Source organism: Mesoplodon bidens (genome assembly GCF_964165515.1).
Source record: "Mesoplodon bidens genome assembly, chromosome: 5".
NCBI classification, from domain to species: Eukaryota; Metazoa; Chordata; class Mammalia; order Artiodactyla; family Ziphiidae; genus Mesoplodon; species Mesoplodon bidens.
In genome coordinates, this window is record NC_138161.1 from 47,825,554 (window position 1) to 47,849,269 (window position 23,716).

Consider the following 23,716-nt stretch of genomic DNA (forward strand, 5'->3'; position numbering starts at 1 on the left):
AGTTTGGAAAGTCAAAAATGTGGTTTTAAAAGGAGCACACTGAACTCTGTAACAACCTATATGGGAGAAGAATCTGAAAAAGAATAGATATATGTATATGTATAGTTAAATCACAGTGCTGTACATCTGAAACTAGCACAACATTGTAAATCAAGTATATTCCAATATAAAATAAAATTTTTTTCTAAAAGGAGAACATTGATAAATAAACTGTGGTATTCAGCAGTTAAAAAGAAATGTACTATCAGTCTTTTTTTTTTTTGATGTTGAGGGTAGGAGTTTATTAATTAATTTTATTTTATTTTTGCTGTGTTGGGTCTTCGTTTCTGCGTGAGGGCTTTCTCTAGTTGTGGCAAGCGGGGGCCACTCTTCATTGCGGTGCGCGGGCCTCTCACTATTGCGGCCTCTCTTGTTGCGGAGCACAGGCTCCAGACGCGCAGGCTCAGTAGTTGTGGTTCACGGGCCTAGTTGCTCCGCGGCATGTGGGATCCTCCCAGACCAGGGCTCGAGCCTGTGTCCCCTGCATTAGCAGGCGGACTCTCAACCACTGTGTCACCAGGGAAGCTCCTATCAGTCTTATTTACAAAAGCCAAGATACAAAAGATTATATATATATACATATAAATATATACACATGTATATGTGTCTATACATATATATACACATATGTATACATATATGTGTATATATATATATCTCACACACACACACACACACACACACACACACTCTGCTTCTTTGGGCACTCATTTCCATGCCTGCAAAATGAGTATAAGAGCACCTGCCTTCCATAGCTGTTGGGACTGTATTAAATGGGATAATTTATGTAAAGCACCTAGCACAGTGTCTGGCACTTGGTAAACATTTATTCAAGTTTTTTTTACTCTTAATATTTTTATTAATAATAGAATTGGCGGGCCTCCCTGGTGGCGCAGTGGTTGAGAGTCCGCCTGCCGATGCAGGGGATACGGGTTCGTGCCCCAGTCTGGGAGGATCCCATATGCCGCGGAGCGGCTGGGCCCATGAGCCATGGCCGCTGGGCCTGCACATCCGGAGCCTGTGCTCCGCAATGGGAGAGGCCACAACAGTGAGAGGCCCGCATACCGCAAAAAGAAAAAATAAAAAAATTAAAAAAATAATAGAATTGGCAGTGCCTAAAACATTCTCAGCCATTACAAAATATGTGTTCGATGAATTAATGACAAGACTTCAATTAACCCCTGGTAGTGCCAGTGTCGCAGCAAAGAATAATGTCTGGTTTCCATTTCACAGTGAGACTATTCCAGATGTTAAGGTCAGTGGTAGCCAGGAGCGAGTCAAACCCTCCTCTAACAGGATTCTGCTGAACTTCAGTATATTGTTTCTGCTCTGATTGTTGTCTATACCTGTATGTTTCATGAATCTGACAGGACACAAAGTAAATTAAAATTCAGGCTACCTATTATAATTTCTAGTCGCAAAAGATCTTTATTTTGAGGATCTTTATTTTAAATTAACTTTATAGTAACTTGAGCTCTTTAAAGTAAAATTCTCATGTAAATTGTAATACACAATTACATTTATTTATTTATTTATTTTTAATTTTATTTTTGAGCTACGTGGGCCTCTCACTGTTGTGGCCTCTCCCGTTGCGGAGCACAGGCTCCGGACACGCAGGCTCAGCGGCCATGGCTCATGGGCCCAGCCGCTCCGCAGCATGTGGGATCTTCCCGGACCGGGGTATGAACCCGTGTCCCCTGCATCAGCAGGCGGACTCTCAACCACTGCGCCACCAGGGAAGCCCCACAATTACACTTTTTATGTTCAATCCAAAAGTTCCTTTAACAGGTCCTGGAAATACCCATTTCTCTACCCAGTCAGAACTCAGAACCAAGCAAATAGCCAGCCTTTGTGTCTCTGTACCACTATGTCCACATCGAAAACTACAGGTGGATGGAGAGAGAAATGATAGATTGGAAGATGAATAGGTAGGTGGGTAGATGATAAACATATATAAAAAGGAATTTTCTTCACGTTTGTGAAAATGTTTTATCATTTGATTTTGGTAGCAGCTGGAACAAGTAGAGTTCAGCAGTGAGAATCAGATTACTCTAAAAAAATTCAAAATATATTATTATATGCTAAATAATATGTAGGTTTAGGAATTCTTTACCTGACTCAGACTTCTCATGGATAACTCATTATTTTTTAAATATGCTTCTGTATAAGGCCAGATGCTCATAGAGATAATTCAAAAGTTATGTTCTCTATGCAATGTCTTCCATTGGCATTCTTTGCAAGTCTTGTTGAGACTGATATTAAAATAAGTTTGTTTTTTGTGGATACACATCAAGGACTAGAGTGCAGAAAAAGCCCAATCACACACTGGAAGATGGAGGGAAGCCAGCATGAGATTGTAAAAATGCTGGCAATTATCCTCCAAGTGAGTTGGTCAGCCCAACACACATGAACAGGAGTTGAATGTTTCCCTGTGACTAATTTCACTGAGATGGAAACTGACCCAGGGAAGAAGTCTGAGCAGTCAACTGCTCAGCTGGCCAACCCCTCTAGACGATGAGTCATTGCAGGACAGGGACCTCATTCTCCACTCAGTGTTGTGTCTACAGCACCTGGCACTTGCTAAGCACTGAACACTGTTGAATGGATGGATCAATGAATTAAGTAATTAATGGATGAAAGCATTTCTCTGCCTTCCTTATATCTTAGAATTCCAACCCCCAAGTGGAGCACTGGGGGGGGATCTGGAGGTTGTTGTACAAACAAAGGCAATTGACCAAGTAGTGTTTATAGGGAAATTTTACAGAGGGAGGAGCAGTAGCAGGTGTGAGGGTTCCCCCTTGTCCTTGGCACATTCCAGGCAAGGGTCATGCACAAAGATCCAGCAGGCTTGGAAGTCAGACTCCAGGAGAGGAAGCTTCCCCTTGGCCTGTGAGGCTTTTTTTTTTTTTTCTTTTTGCGGTATGCGGGCCTCTCACTGCTGTGGCCTCTCCCGTTGCGGACGCGCAGGCCCAGCGGCCATGGCTCACGGGCCCAGCCGCTCCGCGGCATATGGGATCCTCCCAGACCGGGGCACGAACCCGTATCCCCTGCATCGGCAGGCGGACTCTCAACCACTGCGCCACCAGGGAGGCCCGGCCTGTGAGGCTTTTAAACTGTGTGACTAGGGAAGCACCAGCCCTTCCTCTGGTGTGATCAGAGGCTGAGATCAAATAGCTCGACAACGTGGCAGAACTTTGGCTCCAATCCCCTTCCTGGATACTCATCAATTGTGACTGAGGGGAACACTAGCACCTCTCCTATCTGGGAGATGGGGTGCTAGCCTTGCACCTCCAGATAAATAATGCAGTGAGCTGGTGGCAGGATTTGCCCCATCCATGTGCATGTTTGAGAAGCATTGGTCCCTCCCCTGGCATGATGGGGCAAGGGAGGGCTGGGGTCTGAGTCTTGCAAATGACCAAGATTGTTCATCTCAAGCACGTTAGGGCTGGGCTATAGTCAATCTCCATGGAGCTTTACTGGAGGGGACCCTTCTTGAATACATGAGCTCTTGCCTCTCAGTGGGGATGTGGTAGACAAAAATTCATCATGCCATCATGACCAGCCCTTCTCCCCAGGAGCTGCTAGGGATTCTTTGTGGCAAGGCTAAGCTTCATGCCTCCACCTCATGCCTCTGACTTCCCTAAGATACCTATTACCTTGTACCTCCATCTTACTATCTACCGATTCCCAGCCAGGTCAACGCACCCAGAGCCCCTAAACTGTCCCAGGCCCCATTCTTCTCAATTGCCTGAGTCCCAGTGCGTTGGGCCCTGTTCTACATTACAGATCAGTCATTTGTCATTAAAAACCTCTGGAATGTATTAGCTTTCCCAGGTTCTGGAACTTTAACAGAAATTGTGGGCACTTAGCAGACCTATGGAGGAGGTATTTTGGTACCAGGTAGGGATGGGTGCTTTTTAACACCACCCTAGTCATCCCACATGGCATTTCCTCCTTGCTTATAAAGACCCTGCCCTTGAATCCAGTGAAGAGGAAAAATGATTTGGTTCATGTGTCCCACTCTGGCCCTTGAAGACATTGGCTTTTATTCAGACTCAGGTTCGAAATGGGCTAATGAGGTTGTAAACACCAGGTAGGAATCAGAAACCTGGAAAAGAGAAAAGGAATTAGGGATAGAGTTGGGAAAGGACAAGGGAAAGGGAAGAAGCAAGTATAAGAGAAAAGGGGATAAACAGGAAGCGGGATCAAAACAGGAAGCAAGACCAGTTTCTTTGCATTTTTTTCAGACTTTGTCTTTGCCTTGGGTTGCCATTGAGGTGGAAGTGACATCTTAGTTGTGCTTGAATCCTTCATGGTTCCTAGCACGGTGGTTCACAAAATGTTTGTTGAATGGGATAAATAAGAAAATTAAAGTGGTATGTGGTAATAAGCTCAGTGAAATGGGTCATGGGTCATGGTGACACTACCCCAACATCCTCACTGCATGTTATCTGGTTAGCTTCGCTTCTCAAGCAAACAAAAGAAGGAAAAAAATGAAAATATTTTATTTTAATGGTAATTTCCATGACAGTAGCCGAAACCCCATCTCTTTGGAGATTTTATTTCCCCTCAATATCCAGATTCTATTACTCTTACAGCAGAGAAGCTAGAAGCCTAGAAAAGCTGAATGGCTTACCGAAGGCCACACAGAGGCAAGTGTCGAGCTCAGGCCAGACACTCCTGTTTTCCAACTCTCAGGGCTAGGACTGTGAAAAGGGGAAATTGAACCCCATAGGATGTTCTGTTCCAGAGCAGACACAGATTAAGTATAAGATTCAGGTGAATTAATAAAATATAAAACAAAACGTGGGGAAAGTAAAAATAAATTGTAGACTACACAAAGCTGAAATGGGATCATGACACCCAATCCTTAATCTGTTTGCTATTAGGGTGGAGAACAAGATAGTGCTTTGCTTTCTGGAATTCAGACATACTTTCTATTTATTATTTATAAATTTGAATATTTAAAGGAATACAAGGAATATATAAAGGAATACAAGCCCAAGCCGGGCTGGGCCTCTTTATAATGTAAATACCTTTCCAATGGGTAAAAAAATACTGAAAGATGGTGAGTTTGTCTTCTGACAGTATTTCCCAGACACTTTTTTATTGTTAGCAAAGCTCCCTTGGAGTGTAACTAAGAGTTTCAGAGCAGTGGTAATACTCAAGCAAAGGGAAGGAGAATTTCAATAAGAACCAAGCTGCCCCAACTCCCCCTTTATTTTTAAGCAGAACCATCAAAGGGCAGCTAATGGAACTATACTTAAGTGGCATTAATTCATCCCTAAGAGGACTCTCCAAGAGTTTTATTGCTACATAAGGGAAAGCCATAAACCAGCAGGAGGAGAAAGCAAAGAAAATAAGTCTGGGGAGTCATCTTGTGTAAGAAAGTGAGCAGGTGGTCCGTAATGTGTCCTTGGCTGGTTTCCACAGTGAGGAGACAGAAATTCATGGCAAGGATGTGGCCCACAAAACAGGCAATCACAGAGAAAAGAATCGTGGGACTCTGCAAAGTGTTGTTGAAGAGTTCACATGAGTATGAAATCATCACATGTTCATCTGTCCTCCTCCTTCTCACCCTCCATCCAATTTCATGGTAATACTTGATTCCACAGCCTATTGCCTGACTCCTTCCAGTGTCTGGCATAATTAGGACAGAACAAAAAAGGACTAGACTGGGTAGAGCCAAGGACAGTGAGTTTTTAGACTTGAAAGGAACATTGAGGATCATTTAATCTGACACTCTCGGTTTTACAAACAAGGAAATGGAGTCTCAGAGATTACCTTTATGGAGGGTGAGAACTTCAGAGATTTTCCACTTGAGGTCTAGAGTCCTAAATTGAATATTAAGACTGGGGATTTAGAAGAATGCCTCCGTGATACTGTCATTCAGCTCAGGCCAAGTCTAAGACCTTTAGAGCAGCCATAGAGACTATTACAAGCATCCTGTGATGAATGACAATTATCACCAATCTCAAGATTATGTTACCTTCAGTCAACTCTTCCCTGTCCTTACAAAGTTTGTTATTTTTAAAGCAAAAAGAGCACTCGATTTCTAAGGAAGCAAGGCTAATATGTAGGATTTTTCCTTCTTGTGAGTTGGCAGGGGACACTAGAACACAAAATCAGGAGTGAGAATGAAAACCGTGGACAGAGAGAAGAGGCACGTTGATCCAGTATTCAGAAACCGTAATGCTCTCTCAGCCTCCCCACCACCCAAGATCTTATTTAAACATTTAGAAAAGGCGGGAGAAGACGGGATAAAAATATGGCGCCATTCATTTATTGGCTTGGCCAAAAAGTTCGTTTGGGTCTTTCTGTGCGATGTTACGAAAAACCCAAACGAACTTTTTGGCCAACCCAATGTTTGTCCAACAAGTAATTATAAAGCCTATTTTGTATACAGTTATGAACCAGGTGCAGAGAATTCCCAAAGATAAAGGTCTGACCCCAGGGCTCCAGACACTTGAGAGAGTTCGTATATGGAACTTCCCGCTCCCCATAGCCAGTGGTAGATTTTATGACCATTGTTCAAAATAAAATACATTACAAATTTGCTTCACTTGGGGGAAAATTAATATGTTCTATTTAAATAAATGTTTGTGGCTAAAAAATATTTGGGATTTATTTGGTATTTTGGATTTGAGGTTACTACTTTGCACTTACTATAAAAGAAGCATATGTTGAATTGAGTCTGTGGTTTTTCAGATACAAAACTCAATGTAGTTTTGAATTAAGCAAGGGTCTATGGTGGGGGGGAGGGGGACATGAATCTTTCAGACACAAGTCTTGGAATATGGTAAACACTAAATAAATGTGAACTATCCAATATTATTATTCCTCAAGTTCCTGAAAATAGTACGAAAAGATCAAGCTTCTAAAAAAGTGATCTTAAGCTGATTATTTTTCTGACCTAAAAGTATAGCTATTATTACCTGTGGATCTTACTTCCTTCAACAGTAAAATATAGCTGAAGTCCTGCAGCCGCTCCCACAAGGCCAACCTGATGCCATCACCGCCTAGAAATGTCTTTGGTTCTCTAAATGTTAAAGCCAAAGCCCTTCGCAGTCAATACAAAGACAGGCTGCAGTGGCCAGCTCTCTACGGAAAGGGGAGACAAGATGGAGCATTTGAACCGAGTGCTCGCGTGCGACAAGCAGGTGGGGCAAGGGCTGAGGGGTGGGAACTCAGATGCTACACTTGTTACCCACCTAGTAGGAACTACCTATACCTGACCTGTCTTTGGTATCTCAGGCAAGGGGACAATTCGGCAGCCTAGTTTTCATAATAGGTCTGGAGCAAAGTGAAGACAAAAAATCATTATCTTTCAAATTCTTCAAAAACAGGACTGCAATTAAGTGTGGTGGAATAGGTGCCCATAATCCCCTCTACTGCTACTGCTTCTCCTCATCCTCCTTCTCCCTCTTTTTTTTTTTTTTTTTTTTTTTTTGCGGTACGCAGGCCTCTCACTCTTGTGGCCTCTCCCGTTGCGGAGCACAGGCTCCGGACGTGCAGGCTCAGCGGCCATGGCTCACGGGCCCAGCCGCTCCACGGCATGTGGGATCCTCCCGGACCGGGACACGAACCTGTGTCCCCTGCATCGGCAGGCGGACTCTCAACCACTGTGTCACCAGGGAAGCCCCTTCTCCCTCTTTAAATAACAGCTAACACCGACCTATACAGTGCTTACTATATCTAAGCACTGTTCTCAGCATTTTACCTGTATTAATTCCCTTCACATCCTCCATAACTTCACAAGACAGACAATGTTACCATCATCCCCAACTTATCTTGAGGAAATGGAAGCACAGAGGTTAAGTAACTTAACCTTAACTAGGTCTGAGATCACAGACCTAGTACATGATAGAATCAGGATTTAATGCAGGCAGGTTAGCTCGGAGTTGCTGCTCTTAACCATTATCCCCTACAGCTGCCCCTTTAACTGTTGTAGCTGCCAATGTCTGCTTCTAGATAACACCCTCCACTTCCCTCCTTACTCTGCTGAGCAATTACCATTTATTCTTCAAACCTTAGTTCTAACACTGTCCCTCAAGGACCTTGTGTCTCACCAACCTGCCACCCACACACCCCGTCCAGGTTAAAGTCTGTTTTGTCTTTATTGAAGCACTTACACCAGATTAAGATCTAACTTTCAATAGTTGACTGGAAACTTCTTGAGAGTATGTCCTTGTTTTTCACTTTTTTTTTTTTTTTTTTGCGGTACGCAGGCCTCTCACTGTTGTGGCCTCTCCCGTTGCGGAGCACAGGCTCTGGAAGCACAGGCCCAGCGGCCACGGCCCATGGGCCCACGGACCCAGCCGCTCCGCGGCATGTGGGATCCTCCCGGACCCGGGCACGAACCCGCGTCCCCTGCATCGGCAGGCGGACCCTCAACCACTGCGCCACCAGGGAAGCCCCCACTTATTTTTATACATAGCCAGCCACTAACATAGTAGTGCCTAAAAATTCCATATAAGATTGTTGAATTTAATAATTAAACAAATCAACTGACACAGTAGAGAGAAACAATGCCAGGAGTTAGTTAGAAATTTAAGCAAATAAAGTCAGGGGAATTCCTCCTAGAGTGTTTTAGCGCAAGAGAGATGTTAGAAACCATCTGATACCAAGGCACCCAGCAGCCTAAATGTTGGATTCTGCCCGCAGGGAGGCATTTGTTTTTTCTACCAGACACTATTTTTAAAGAAATCAACCCCAAGTGTCATGATGAATAGGTTTCACAAAATCTCCCAGTGTGTGGCTTCTCTTGAAAAATTGGAAAACCTGCCCAAACCAGGCAAACAAGTGAGTAGTTCAACTACCACCCCCTTGGATAGGGTAGTGCTCCCTAGTTCGCTGCAAACTCTGGCCAGCCGACTCCACTCACTCCCCGGTCTCTCTGCTTCCTTCAGGTATTTAGGCTCTTTCCCCCTTTAATTCATTCCCCTCATAGTTTAGGAAGAGGAGGTCCTGAAAAGCACAGGAGTATATCATGACAGAGAGGTAGCTACATATACCCCAGGTCTCTCATCTCCAAATCAGTTTCCTATCCCCACTAAGTCCTAAGAAATAGCATTTATAAAGCATGGTTATCAGTGCATTTCCTCATTTTTGTGAATTCTTTGTACCCTGTAGCAAAGTTTGCTGAAAAAAAGGAAAGTCTCTTCCACACTCCCAGCCTCCTTCACTTAGGCATCTCCAAGAACTGGCATTTATTACATAATTTTTGTCCTTTCCTTTCTCCACTTCCATTTTCTCTGAAAAATGTTCAGTGGATTAACTGTGAAAGCCTTATGATTTTCCTCCCAGACAGCACATCCATCTCTTTCTCCCTCAAAATAAATTCCACCCCTGAAAGAAGCAGAACTTCCAATACCAAGATAGCTGTGGTTTGGTTGCTTTCAGTGCTTTGCCTGTGTTCAAAGGGCAGGATGTTACCACGCGGGCTAATTATCTATATGGAGCTGTGGTTGAAAAGTGGTGGATTTACAGACTGCCCTCTCTGTGGCTGACAGTTTATCACAACTTGGCATTTTAGGCTTAGCCCCAGCTTGAGAGCTCAATTTTTTTTGTATTTAAATTCATTTTTGGGAACAGTCCTGTGGAATGATCTCTGCTACTCTTAAACCGTGCAACAGAGAAAGAACAAATTCACACTTTTACTGACCAAGAAATTGTTGAGATTTTCTTTTTAGTTCTTATATAATTCAGAAATTTTCAGGGGTACATGTTGTAACTTTAGTAGGATTGCTGTTCTGACTGGAGATTAGCCATATTATTGTGTGTGGGCAGGGGGAGGGGAGAGCAATTATGGAGGAAATTTATTAATTATTTTTATTTCCAAGTGCTGTTGATTTAATATTTTGCCCATGTGTGATAGAAACTCTAGAGCTTGACTTTTAACATCAAGTCATTCAAGGTTATGTGGCTCAAAGTAATCTTAGCTAAATAAAACTTCAACACCTGAATCCCCCAAATGACCAGTTCAAAAGTGAAAAAAATGTCAGTTGGCAGCCTCGTGTCCTCTACCTCTCGCCTTTCAATCCACAGACACATATGCATCCATACAGTAATTTCATTAATAAATATCTTAGTATTATGGAAGATGGAAAAGGCTAGGATTTCTTGCTTGGTTTAGGGAATTTTGGTTTGTTTCACAGTTTCCTATAAAAATACCAAAATGAAGAGTCTACCCGCCATAATAGCCAGCTAATTAGAAGAAAATGCTAGCACAGGAAGTTGGCTTGCTTGCTTAATCTTCTGGATATACTGATAGAGTAAATACTAAGTGCCAATCAGAATGGGACAGAGAAAAGAGACCTTCCTGTGCTTTTCAGTCCTTCCTTGCCACCATCGTAGGAAAATATTGGGAGAAACATCCCTGGTGGCAAAGGGCTCTCCATCCTGCTTCCAGGAAGTGCCCAGGCTGGCTGGGAACTGGGCCTGCTATACTTTATATTTCAACTTTCTCAATTTTCAAAACTTTGACCAGAACTAACTCATTTGAGTGTCACCTAATCTCTCAACTTTTCTTGGGTAAGATGCTGAGCAATAGTGAAGCATCTAGAAGACACAGAGAATTGCAGAAAAGTAGAAAAGGCAAGAGCTTCTAATATGACAGCCTTCCTCAGGAAAAGTTGGAGTCCAAAGGCAGGCCATCTCCTCCTCTGTATGACTCCCTCCCACATCTAGAGGCTACCCTAGGACCCCAAGTTCTTCAAGTTCAGGACCTGGATAAAGGTCATTCAGGAAACAAGTTATGTGCTTTTGTCTTTTTACCTAACTTGGTTTAAACTTTCTAGTCTCTGCAACCTTAGATATTTTGGGAATGAGTGTGATTTTATCATTTTACTTTATTCAATTCATTCATGTTATTTACTAAGAACAACTTCTACCACAACTACCAAATTTCAACTATGCATATGACAAGGAAATGGCTGAATTCTGTTTGGTTGAAATTCACTTGTAATCCCATTGGTCTGCACAGAGTTCAGGATTAAATAAAAGTGTTTGCAGTGAACAAATTTTCCATGAAATTTATATATTTTTTTCCTTCCACTTTTATCGAGATATAACTGACATATGGTGTACAGCGTAATGATGTGACTTACATGCATCATGAAATGATGACCACAAGAAGCTGAGTGAACATTCATTTTCTTCTATAGATACAATACAAAGGAAAGAGAAAAGATTGTTTTCCTTGTGATGAGAACTCTTAGAATTTACTCTCTTAACGACTTTTCATAGATACTATATAGCAGTGTTAATTGTATTTATCATGTTGTGCATTACATCCCGAGCACTTATTTGTCTTATAACTGGAAGTCTATACTTCCATGTCCATAATATTTATATTTTACAAAATACATTATAGTTAGTTGCTCTAAACATATATTTTTACAATGTCCAGTTCAGTGATTTACATTAGATGAGACTTCCTCACACGTCTCTCCCTTGCAGAGGCCTGAAAACACAGTTATTTTACATTGTGTCATTTACACAAGCTGTAGTAGTGCCAAGAAGGCAGAAAGATGCTCATGTGAATGGTAGAGTTCTCTCCAGCCTTTCTCGGTCACACCAGGAAGGAATTTGCCTTGATGCACATCGCTGGGCCCATGGAATGGGGAGGGCCTTATTCTTGAGGAGCCCTCATCTTTGCCTGCTTTACTATAGAGCTGCCTCTAAATTTTGGATCTTCCATTTTTCTTAAAAAATGAACATTATAGCGCCTAAAAACGACTGCATCATCCTATTCACTTCCTACTTCGCCTTCCCAAGGCGCATACTTTGTATTCATTTGTCATTCCTATGACAGGAGGCATGCATCGATACTTGCTGAATGACTCTGGGGGACATTTTGAGCCTATACATTGTAGGGAGGTTTTATCATTTGTAGCCACTTTTTAAAGATTTCTCAATAAGCTTCAATTTTTAGTCAATCTTTGAATATGGTATAAAAGAGGTTATAAATCACGTTTTTGTCTGTAAATTTTATTTCTTATTTAGGTTCTTTCTTTGGTTTCTTGTCAGATACAGCTTCTTTCATCAGAGGGATACTTGCAGGGGGGCTGTTCAGACCCTTCTCCCTCCATCTCCGCCTGTAGAAGGTGGGGGGAGTGAAATGCTGAAAAGTAACCGGAAGTGTGAGATGACGTCCAAAAGGCTTAAGCATGTACATTCATGAAATCATTTGTCCATGAAGTGTGGATTTGTTGTTCATGTTCACAGCTACCATAGAGTTTTAGAACTAGAGGGGACCTTGAGGTCATTTAGCCAATGTCCCTGTTCTGCAGATGAGGAAACCGATGCCCACTCAGAGTAGGTGACTTGCTTAGGTCAGAACCAGCATTTAGGTGCTCTGTGCTCTGCAAACAATGATGCCTTCATATTATGGGAAGAAAAGCTAAAAATGAAAAAAGGGTTTCACTTTAGAACTTCCCTTTTAGGGATTCTCCCAAGTGTTTTATAAACTCTTTGGCAGCTGACATGATTCCAGTTAGAGAAACAAAAGGAGTTAATTGCAGACTTCAAGTATGTGAACTATTATTTTAAGAAAAATATTCTCCAGATGTTTCCCACCTCCTTTAAGAATAGAAAAGAGGAAATGAGCTTAAATTTCAGCAAGAAAGATTCAGATTAGATATTAGGAAATGTAGGTCTGTGAATCCTGCAATTGGTTACCAGGGAATGTTGTGAAATCTCCTCTTCTGGAGAACTTTTGGAATGTGGCAGTTGGCCATCCATTTCAGAGGGGTTATGTGGGTGGCCCATAGAGCCAAGGGCACAACCTAATTGACGTCTCAAGTTCTGTAGGTCCCAAGAGGTCATGCTCTGCCCATAGCTAGGTGGTGGGGCTGTTCGCTCCTCTTAACTATAGCAAAATTCAGGATTCATCAGTGAAGCACATGTTCAAGTTCAGTTTTATACATGTATCAGTCCTAATAGGTGTAATTGGGTAGACTGACTAAAACTAATGAATGCTTATTGGATATTTTTGCCCACTGCCTTCACTGGATTGATTAATATCTGATGGTTTAATTTCTTTGGGGTCCATCTCAGCATATTCACCTTGACTTCCTTAATACTTTCCAAGCTGGTGTCCCTAGTCCACAAAGCAAAAAGTAAGGGATCCAGTCCAGGATCTTCTCCTATATACAGGGAAATTCTTTATTTCAACGAAAAAGGCAGCCTTGGAATTTGGAGGACAAGATGGAGAAAAGTGGATGTATAATTAGATCTGTACCTTGTTATCTAATGTACTGATGATACCTCCTAACAATAATCAAATGAGAATTACTTTTTAAAAATTTTTATTGAAATATAGTTGATTTACAATGTTGTGTTAGTTTCAGGGATACAACAAAGTGATTCAGTTTATATACATATAAAATTTACACATGTAACATATATATTTATATATATATTCTTTTTCAGATTCTTTTCCATTATAGGTTATTACAAGATATTTAGCATAGTTCCCTGTGCTATACAGTAAGTAGGTCCTTGTTGGTTATCTATTTTATGTATAGTAGTATGTATATTTTAATCCCAAACTCCTAATTTATCCCCTCCCCCCCTTTCCCCTTTGGTAGCCATAAGTTTGATTTCTATGTCTGTGAGTCTATTTCTGTTTTGTAAATAAGCTTATTTGTATCAGTTTTTAGATTCTACAAATAAGTGATATTGTATGATGTTTGTCTTTTCAAATAAGAATTTAAAATTTCTAACTTGGAATGTAACAGTCTTGAATTTCAGTAAAATAATCAACTGTATAAATACAGGATGGGGAGATATCATTTGAGAGAGTTTAGTGTTAAAAAAATAAAAATAAAAGACCTAGTAAGTGGACAAAGGATTAATCATATGTATTTGAAGTATGTTCATGGTGCTGGCATAAAGTAAGTGCTCAAAAACGTTGCTAATATTATTATAACTTTGATGTTTATTGCCTTTCCTCCCCTAGCCATCCTCTGGTTCTGGTTTTCTAAATACAGTCACTGATTTTGCCCAATGCTAATACGGAACAGCACTAAACCATTCTTCTACCTACCCCCAAAAAATCCATTCCCCCCAAAGAATTAGGTTTTCTGAAGGTATCATCAGAAGAGTTAGAGTTTCTTCACCTCTGAGGAAATGAAGGAGGGAATTTATAATATGTATCCTATTATAAACACAAAAAGTTCAATTGAAAAGACTTTTTCCCTTCTTGACTGCTCCTCCATTGGAGATCTTTTCTCCGACTCTTTGCCACACAGCAATCACACTTAATCTCCTCCGGAATCCCCCAGAAGGCCAACTTTCCATACCCTCTATTTTTTAGAGTTGTTTCTATCTTCCTTTAAAAGCCAGGTGCCAGCCCATCCAAACGCAGAAGGCTCAGTTTCTACAGTAAAGTGGGTTTCAAAGAGCACCACCTCAACATCCTTACCCACCCTCTCCTTTGTTTTTCTCCCTATCATCCAACACACTGTACATTTATGATTTTATTTAGTTTGTGTCCCCATCAAAGCATAATCCTCAAAATGTTAAAAACACAATTCTCATTTGTAAGTGAACATGTCAAAGTTTTAAATGATGACAAAGTCAATTTGAAATAAAATACTAAAAATCTGGGTTTTTCATTGTAATGAGATGATAAAGTATGCTGAGATAATGCTAAGTTTGATACAAAACTGGTTAACATTCTAAAGGGCAATAAAACCATAACCTGAGTGGGGTTAATCAACATAGTTTATAGAGTTGTTAATGTCCTGTAATACTAATAAATCATGCAACAAAGTTACATATCCCTAGTTCGATGACCCTAAGGTGGGCTTACTTGCATGGCAATAAAGGATCATGTGACCATCTATCTTTTGCCTTAGCCAAGTTGGGGGATATATTTCTTAATACCCCCTTCCCCACCTCCCACTAAAAGTAACCTACATGTGCACTGCCATTTATGAATCAAAAAAGTGGGTCTCCCCTACAAGCTGCTCAGATAATAAAAACAGCAACAGAAGTTGCACAAGAAGGTCATAAGTTGCCTTATGAATGTTTCCATCATTATTAATATTCAGGTAGGAAATATGAAGGCCTTCTGTCAACAACTGTTGTAGGAAGGATTCCAAATGGGGAATGAGGCTGAATTTGATATTTCTAAAGCCCTTACCAACACTGCAAGTTTTGACTGTAAGGGTTCATCAATAAATGTTGAGGAAGTCAAAAGAATATCACACATTTTCCTGGTTCTCAGGAAACTTACGATTATGGTGAGGTCTAATGGACAAAAAACAATAGGAAAAAAACATAAGGTTGATTAGAATTATATTTAACTTTGTGTTAAACTTTCAGTAGTACTAGCAGAATAATGATGTTTGAGGAGGTAGGTAGGGAAGACTTTACAGAAGAGGTAGGAATTGAGTTGGTCTGGAGGAATGGTAGGTGTTATGGGCTGAGTTGTGTCCCTCCAAATCATATGTTGGAGTCCCAATTCCCCATACTTCAGAATGTGACTGCATTTGGAGATAGGGTCTTTAAGGAGGAAATTAAGGGTAGGCCCTAATCTAATATGACTGGTGTCCTTATAAGAAGAGGAGATTAGGACACAGACATGCAGAGGAAAGACCATGTGAAGACACAGGGAGTAGATGGCCATCTACAAGCCAAGGAGAGAGGCCTCAGAAGAAACCCACCCTACCAATACCTTTATCTTGGACTTCTAGCTTCCAGAATTGTGAGGAAATAAATTTCTGTTGTTTGAGCCACTCAGTCTGGGGTACTTTTTTATTGCAGCCCCAGCAAACCAATACAGTAGGGTTGAAATATGGAGAGGGGTTTAAAAAGAATAAGAATCCTCCAGAAAAAAAAGAATAGCATGAAAAAAGAGGTCAAAATGAGGACTGACATAGATGAGGAATAGAGTCTTGAAACAGGGGTTTACATTAATGAATGGCACATACAGCTACCATTGTCATTAATAAGACTCTTTCTTTTTTCCAGTATTGTGTCTTAAGAGAGATAAATAAACCTTTCAACCTTCACACCTCTATCCAAAATTTACTTCCTCAGAGAGGTCTTCCCCCACCATCCTTCCAAAACAGCATCTGCCACCCCAAGCCATTTTCAAGCCCTTTCCCCTGCTTTATTTTCTTCACAGTACTTAAATCTGAGATTACAATATTTAATTACATGTCTTCCCACACTAGAATGTGAGTTCAATGAGATCAGGGACTTACCTCTCTAATTCACCTCTCTTTGTCTAATCCCCAGAACAGTTTGTAACAGTTAGTAGGTATACCATAAATATCTGTATCTAGTGAATGAATTTCCCCGAGAAAAGCAATCAATCGGGAGAGAATTTTCTTTGAGAGGCATGGAAAAGCCAAGAAAACAATTCTGGTGAATATTGGAGGAGTGGGATACTGCATGACTTTCCCTTGTTTTAGGTGTGGTGAATCTGAAGCCTTGAGAAACTACAAACTCTGTGTGAGGGGGCAAGTAGGGGGCACAGAGGAGGGCCACGCGGCAGCAGATGAGAGAGGCTTGTCCACACCACACACAACATGGACACACATGCACACACATAAACAAATACAGACATGCTGGGAAAGGGAAAGGGAAATCTGTCCCATGTGAAAGGGAAAGTTGGATTTAGGGCAAGGATTGAAGGTTTAAATACTTAAACATTCTTTCAGACAGTAAGCCAAAATCTCATGAGGATCAACATACAAATAAAATGCTGAGGAGCGTCTAAAATAATATATATCACATTACTCTGTTATATACATTACAGATCACATGAGGAAACTGAAACTCTCTGCAGCCCTGCCCAAATATAGGAAACCATTTAGGGCTGTTCAAAATGATTAGGACTGGCAACTCTGACCCCAGAGTGAATAACTGCCTTGGTTCAGCTGGGGTTTTTTTTGCCATTTTTAACAAGTACATTTTAATGGCCATTATTGTTTTATTCATGTTAGGTTTATCATTATTGCAGTTAACCTCACATTTACTCTGGCTAGTATCCTTCTTTGAAAGTCTTTGACATTTCAGTTGGTCTTGATTTGTCTTTTTGGTCACACTCCATTAATAATAACAAATGCGAGGAGTGCTTTTCGTCTTACAAAGAATTCATAGTATCATTTGTGCCCTTGAACAGCACTGTGGGAGAGTCAGAGATTATAATTTCTGTTTTATAAGCAAGGAAACTGAGGCTCAGTGAAGATAAGGGACTTGCAGAAAGTCATAAACATAGAGAATGGCATAGCTACAACTCAACTCCTGCCTTTTGGTTTCTTCTACAATGCGCTTCCTGTATGACATGACACCCATCACTAAGCTAGCCTGGCTGGCAAAGATCCAGTGTTCACACACAGTATGTATGTTTATGTTCACATGTACTCAAGCACACACACACCACATACCAGTTATCAAAGAGAAACCCAAGAACACATCAAAGAGAACTCACAGCATTATTGTGTTCTACATCCTTACAAAAAGAAAAAAGAGGCAAGAAAACCCACTACCACCATTTCTCCCCAGCAGGAATTCTGAGGCTCCTTCTTCCCACCAGGTGTTTGTACAGTGTTACACAAATCTGATGGTCTTTTGAGTGATTTGGGGAGACTCTCCACACCACTGTGATCACAAAAATATCCTCAGGGACAAGAGGGAAATGAGTAAGGATAAGTCAAGTGGTAAATTCTAACCAGGGCCCCTACATAAATATTCAAGCTAAAACTGAATGAAGTTTATTTAAATAAAGATCCAGAGAAATGGCAGATGGCAGACTGAAAGAGGTAGTTTTCAGGAGAGAAAGGCCAAGCCTATGAGAGGAAATAATTGTAGAGCAGAATCCCAGTGGGCCTTTGGTATTCAACTGGTCTTCTTCCAAGCATTTCACCCCCTTCCAATTTTCCAGTGTTTCATTAGACTGTCCTGGTTTGAAGATTATTAAGTAAATCCAACACAGCCACTGAATGGAAGGAAGGGTGAAGGACCAAGCATGCTGCCTATTAACACTCCAAGTTCAGGGTTTAATAGTGAAACTCATTAACCTCCAAAGATAGAATTAAATCCCAGGCTACACATCACCAGGTATTACCACTGTCAGCTCTCGTGTGACTGCCTTAGACATTGAATGTTAGAGACAGATGGGGCTTAGAGAACAACTGAGTCTTATTTTTAACAAAAGAAGTTGAAGGGATCTGTTAAGATACACAAAATTAAGATGAAGTTCTGGTCTTATGAGTAAAAAAAGTAAGGAACAGTGGTGCGTAGAACAGGCTGTAATTTGTCTTAAATGGGTGTGCATATTCAGAGAATATCTCTGGGAAAATATGAAGGAAAATGGGAAATGTTGTTACTTCAAAGGGAAAGGATTTTAGATACTAAAGAACAGAAGTGAGAGGAAAATTTACTTTTTCCCCCGATATTCTTTGCTACTCATTAATAGTTTACACATCTGTCACTCCTACTAAAGAAGTGTAAGCTCCTTGAGGACAGGGCCTATTGACCATATTATAGTCATCTTTGTAATCCCTGGGTGGGTCTCTCATTGTGTCTCGTAAGTACTCAATAAACTACAACAGATGTTCTTTTTCCATTTAAAATAAATTTGACTATTGAGTATAAATCAATATTAATTTTGTGGCTCTTTCCAAATGGTTTATAACAATTAATCATTTATATAAGGACATAAAATAACAGCTTTCTACCTTCTCCCATTTAGAGTACACTTGAAACAAATAGTTCTCGAAGACTACTCCGATTTATGAAATGGAGAAAGTTTTATAAATCATTTTGCTGACAGATGTTTCTTCATTTTCACCCCAAAGGGGAAAAAATGATTAGTTAGTATATTTAGAAAAATTGTAATGCAGTGAATTTCATGGTGGAGATTTTTACTAAATATTTTCTTAGGTGCTTTTTATTAACCAATTCTTCTGTAGCCTGTTCATACTCTTGGCATTACTCTTGAATACGATGTTGCAAAGTCAACCCACATTTTCTAAGAAGTGGAAAACTATGATCCAGAATTAAGTAAGGCAGAAGCAAAGAAAACAAACTCTTAGGAGAATGGAACTTAAATTATTTACTCAGTTAGTTACTGAATTAAATTATTTACTCAAGTTTACTCAAAGTTTTCCAGAAGACATTTACATTAAAAATTGTGAGAAACTTGCCACTTCTTTCTCCATCCCCCCAATTCCCCCCTCCCCCCATCCCGCCACGTCCCATCTCTCTCTCTGCAGCATTATGATGACACTCCATTTAGGATTCGGATTTTCGTTAAGTCCCTCTATAAGATGCGGGAGCAAAGCCTTATGTGTAGTTTTAGGACCTCCGGGTAACTGAGCAGACGTCGATGTGTACCACACTTGCCCTCTAGCGGGAATTTGTGAAAACTGCAGTTCCCTGGGATGTTGGGTCTTCAACCCTGCGCGTTTCCAAACACCCATCTCAAGCTGTTTTTTACAAACAGATAAACCTCATTTATACTTATTCTACTAATTACTAATTTGCAAAGGGTGCTACTAAAATGCTTAAAAACAGCTTATTCTTGTGAGTAAACATCTCTATCTTATTTACACAACAAATTTGCTTTGTAAACTCCTTTCTTCATAATACTACAAAGATAAACTATACTGATCTCCAGGTCCAATTAACCTAATTCTGAACAAATGACTTCATAGTACATAATTAGAAGAAAGAAATGGTATCCTTGTATGTACATAATTATGATGGTGATTTTTTTTTAATGACATTTTGGGGCTGTCACATGAAGTACCTTCTTTCCAATTCAGAAGATATCTTCGGTTTTTATTGCTGTTCTTGTTTGCTCTTTAACCTTTATATGTTTATGACACCAAAGCAGCCAAAGGACATCTGACATATGAAAAACTACTGCCCCTGGCATAAAGCCTATAAATTATTAACTGTTTCCATTTACAATAGAATATAGAATTTCAGCACTTACTAACAAAGTATGACTTGCCACTAAGTTTGCTTCAGTTTGGAGAATCTATTCTATCTGTTAGGATTAAGTTCAGTGCAAATGTATGGCACCCAAAATAACAATGGCTTAAAGAAGGTAAATCTTTATTTCTCTCTTGCATAAACAAATTCCAAACTTAAGGATGAATATCAATATATGGCGCCTCCAAGTTCAACCAAGTCTCAGGTTTCTTCTAGCTTGTTGCTCTACCATCCTCAATGCACAGCTTTCACTCCATGGTTCATGGTGTTTGGCCTGTTTCCGGGTAATATATATCCACATTCCAGCCAGTGGGAAGAAGCAAGAGGAAGAACATGCTCACTCCCCTTAAGGAGCATTCTTGGAAGTTGCACCCATTACAACTACACGCAACAGACTAGAACTTTGTCACGTGGCCACTTCTAAATGAAATGTCTTCATTCTAGGCTTGCTCTGTTCCAGCTGAAAGTCAGGGGTGCCAATACTATGGAAGAGGGCAGAGTTCATGTTCAGGGACAACCAGCAGTCTCCCCATAGCTTACAATCCCACCAGCTGCCTTCATTTGATAGATCCTACTCTTTCCTGGGTTTTGTCTGTTTGTTTTCTATTGAAAGGTGACATCTTCCCTTCCATCTGTCTTCCACTCATGAAGTTCTGCTAATAAAGACCATGATTCCTTCTCTTTTTTTGTCCCTTCTTTTTTTAAGTAAACTCCGGTCACCTGGCCTGCTGGTTTTCACCATGTTGGTGCGTACCTTCCTCCACAGGTGATGGCTGGTCCACCTGCCCGTCTGCAGCTGCTGGGAGTACTGCTTACCATTTCCCTGGGTTCCGTCCGGCTCATCCAAGCTGGTGCCTACTATGGCATCAAGCCGCTGCCACCTCAAATTCCTCAGATTCCACCGCAAATTCCACAATACCAGCCCCTGGGCCAGCAAGTACCTCATATGCCTTTGGGTAAAGATGGCCTTCACATGGGCAAGGAGCTGCCCCACATGCAGTATGGCAAAGAGTATCCACATCTACCCCAATATATGAAGGAAATTCAGCCGGCACCAAGAATGGGCAAGGAAGCAGCACCCAAGAAAGGCAAAGGTAACATACTTCGGTTCTGCTGTAAGACAGCAGCTTTCCAAACCCCTAAACAATACGCTGCAGGTGGGGAGAGCTAAATTTTAGACATTTTTCTTTTAGCATGTGTGACTGACATTAACTAACTGCCTACTGTGTTCTAAACTCTATCCTTGAAAAGTTCAGGTCTTGAAGAAAGACAAAATTATTGTACGTTGTGCTTTTTTATTTCAGCAGCATCAAATGGATATAGCAGTGGAAAAAAAAAAGTGATGTCAGTCTTCAGAACTAGGAGAGCAATGTTATAAGAACCTGCTGTGTTAAAAAAATCATATGAAAGCACTTTGTAAACTAGGTGCCAGATAAATGTGTTTTTAAGACTGCTCTAATTAAGTTGTTACACATGTCAATCAATAAATCTACAGAAGGAGCCCGAAGAGCACAGACTATATACCTACCTAGAGATGATGATACCTGAAAATCTCTCCATTATTTTCTAGGCATATTCATTAGTTATTCAACACCAGCAAAATGCCTATCACTGTGAGAGATTTTCTTTTTTAAAAATTTTTTTAAGTCTTTTTTTTTTTTTTTGGCCACACCACGTGGCTTGTGGAATCTTAGTTCCCTGACCAGGGATTGAACCCGGGCCCTTGGCAGTGAAAGCACAGAGTTTTAACCACTGGGCCATCAGGGAATTCCCGAGAGACATTTTCTTATAAACTCAGTTGGTTTAAAAGAAATGTAGGAAACCTAGTACTTGCTGGAAAGGGATTGCAATCAGAGTAGCAATTCCCTTTGAGGCGGTGGAGGCCATTCCCAGTGGTCCCTGCAAAAGCAGGAAGCTCTGCTTCTGGGGAACTACTGGATTTGGTGCTAATAGGCCTGAGTGCCTAGAAGCCAGAAAGGAGAGAAACCTAGTCATTTAACCTCTTTGAAACTACATTTCTTCGCTTGTAAAGTAGGATTATTGAGAGAGTCTATGACATAAGGTAAGTACTAAATAAATGCTAAAGTACCATAAAAACTTTGAGTTGCTACAGTTGGTCATTCAACAAAACCTAAGGAAGAACAGAACATACTCCAGGCATGTGCTAGACATTAGGGATTCCTGATGAATGTGATGTGACCCTGCCCCAGACGCTCTCTTGACATAGGAGCTACACGGTTCCTGCTTAGCAAGAGCACACCCTAATTGTACAGTAGTAATCCTATTAGCGTAAGAGAAGTATTTCCAGTTTTCTTCCCTTTAGGAGCTGATATTCCACTTAGGGGATTGTCTCAGTCATTTGTTTTCCTTCCTTTCTTGAATGGCCTGCCTATTTTGAAACTTCCTGTACTTATTCAGATGGGTACCAGATTGCAACTGAGGAATTTGGAAAATATATGAGTTCCGTGGTTCTATTTTGTTCCCTGACAGTAGCTCAGTGAAAAATACAATGGTCAGGATTAAGATGCAACTAATGGTTAATGTAAGACTTTGGGACCATGAATTTCATTTCTTTATGTTATTCCTTACTCCCAGTAGCATGAGAGATCCAGAGTTGTGTTTCTCTGCAAGGCATAGCATAATCAATATAATTACATGTGCTTTGTATTTCGATAACAATTCGAGAAAGCATAACGCCTTTCACATCTATTTTCTAATCCTGTAGTGTGGGTGTATTATTCTTGCTGTACAGACAGGCAAGTAGGGATGCTGATGGCTTAAGTGACCCAGTCAAGATCTCATTTCAAGGCCAGAAAGAGAAGCTGAGCTTCCTGCTCCTAATCCCAGTTTAACTCCTTTTCCGCACTGTTTATCATCCTAGAATACCTTATTCACTACTCCTGTTTAAAAACCAAATTTGCAAGTGAGAAGTAACTTATTAAATTGAAGAATTAATATTTGAGGCTTAGGAAATCCTACAGCATATTAAAGAAATTAAAACACATCCATTTGACTCTAGAGGACTGTTGTTTAAGATGTTATTAAACCACATACAAAATAAAAATAAAATGCTTCTATTCTTCCTTGAGTCTACATGATAATGACCATCATCCTCTACATCACAGTATATTTCAGCACAAGAGGAAACATTATTTTTCCATATATTATATTTAAAATTCAAGGACATAGAAAAATAGAGTATAACATTAAATAGGGAAAAAATAAAAATGGCTCCAACATTGTTTAAAATACACACACACACACAAATATATATATATACACACACACACATATATACATACATATGTACATAAATATAGAACACATGAGATGGAAATACAGATAAATGTCAAGCGATTATCTCTGAGTAGTGGGCTTATAGGCAACTTTGATTTTTCTTTGTCCTTCTTTGAACTCTTTATAGTGAATACACCATAATATCTCCAAGTTTGTACTAGGAAGAATGTTTCTTCATTACTTTTTAGTTGTTTTACTTAACTAATGCTGATAAAAGCAGCCACAGATATCAGTTCCCAAAACAGTATCTCAAATATGACAAAGAAATTATCAGCCTGATTGTCCATTAAGTACTGATAATACAGTCCTGGAACACAAGCACATTATTCCTAGTCTTTCCTCTTGATAAGTAATAGGCAAATGTGTCAGAACTAAATAATGATTGAAGTGAAGGATGATCAATATTAATCTCTCTCTCTCC

General features: G+C 40.3%; 1 protein-coding gene across 3 annotated transcripts in view; it reads left to right on the forward strand.

Moving 5' to 3' along the window:
- Positions 1–23,716, forward strand: part of COL8A1 (collagen type VIII alpha 1 chain) — a 162,205-nt gene that overhangs the window by 133,992 nt on the left and 4,497 nt on the right. For all 3 annotated transcript variants that reach the window (XM_081235620.1, XM_081235621.1, XM_081235622.1), the window contains one exon: positions 20,765–21,092. In XM_081235620.1, the coding sequence (XP_081091746.1) occupies positions 20,768–21,092 (325 nt within the window). In that variant the 5' untranslated portion in view covers positions 20,765–20,767. The remainder of the gene's footprint in view (positions 1–20,764; positions 21,093–23,716) is intronic.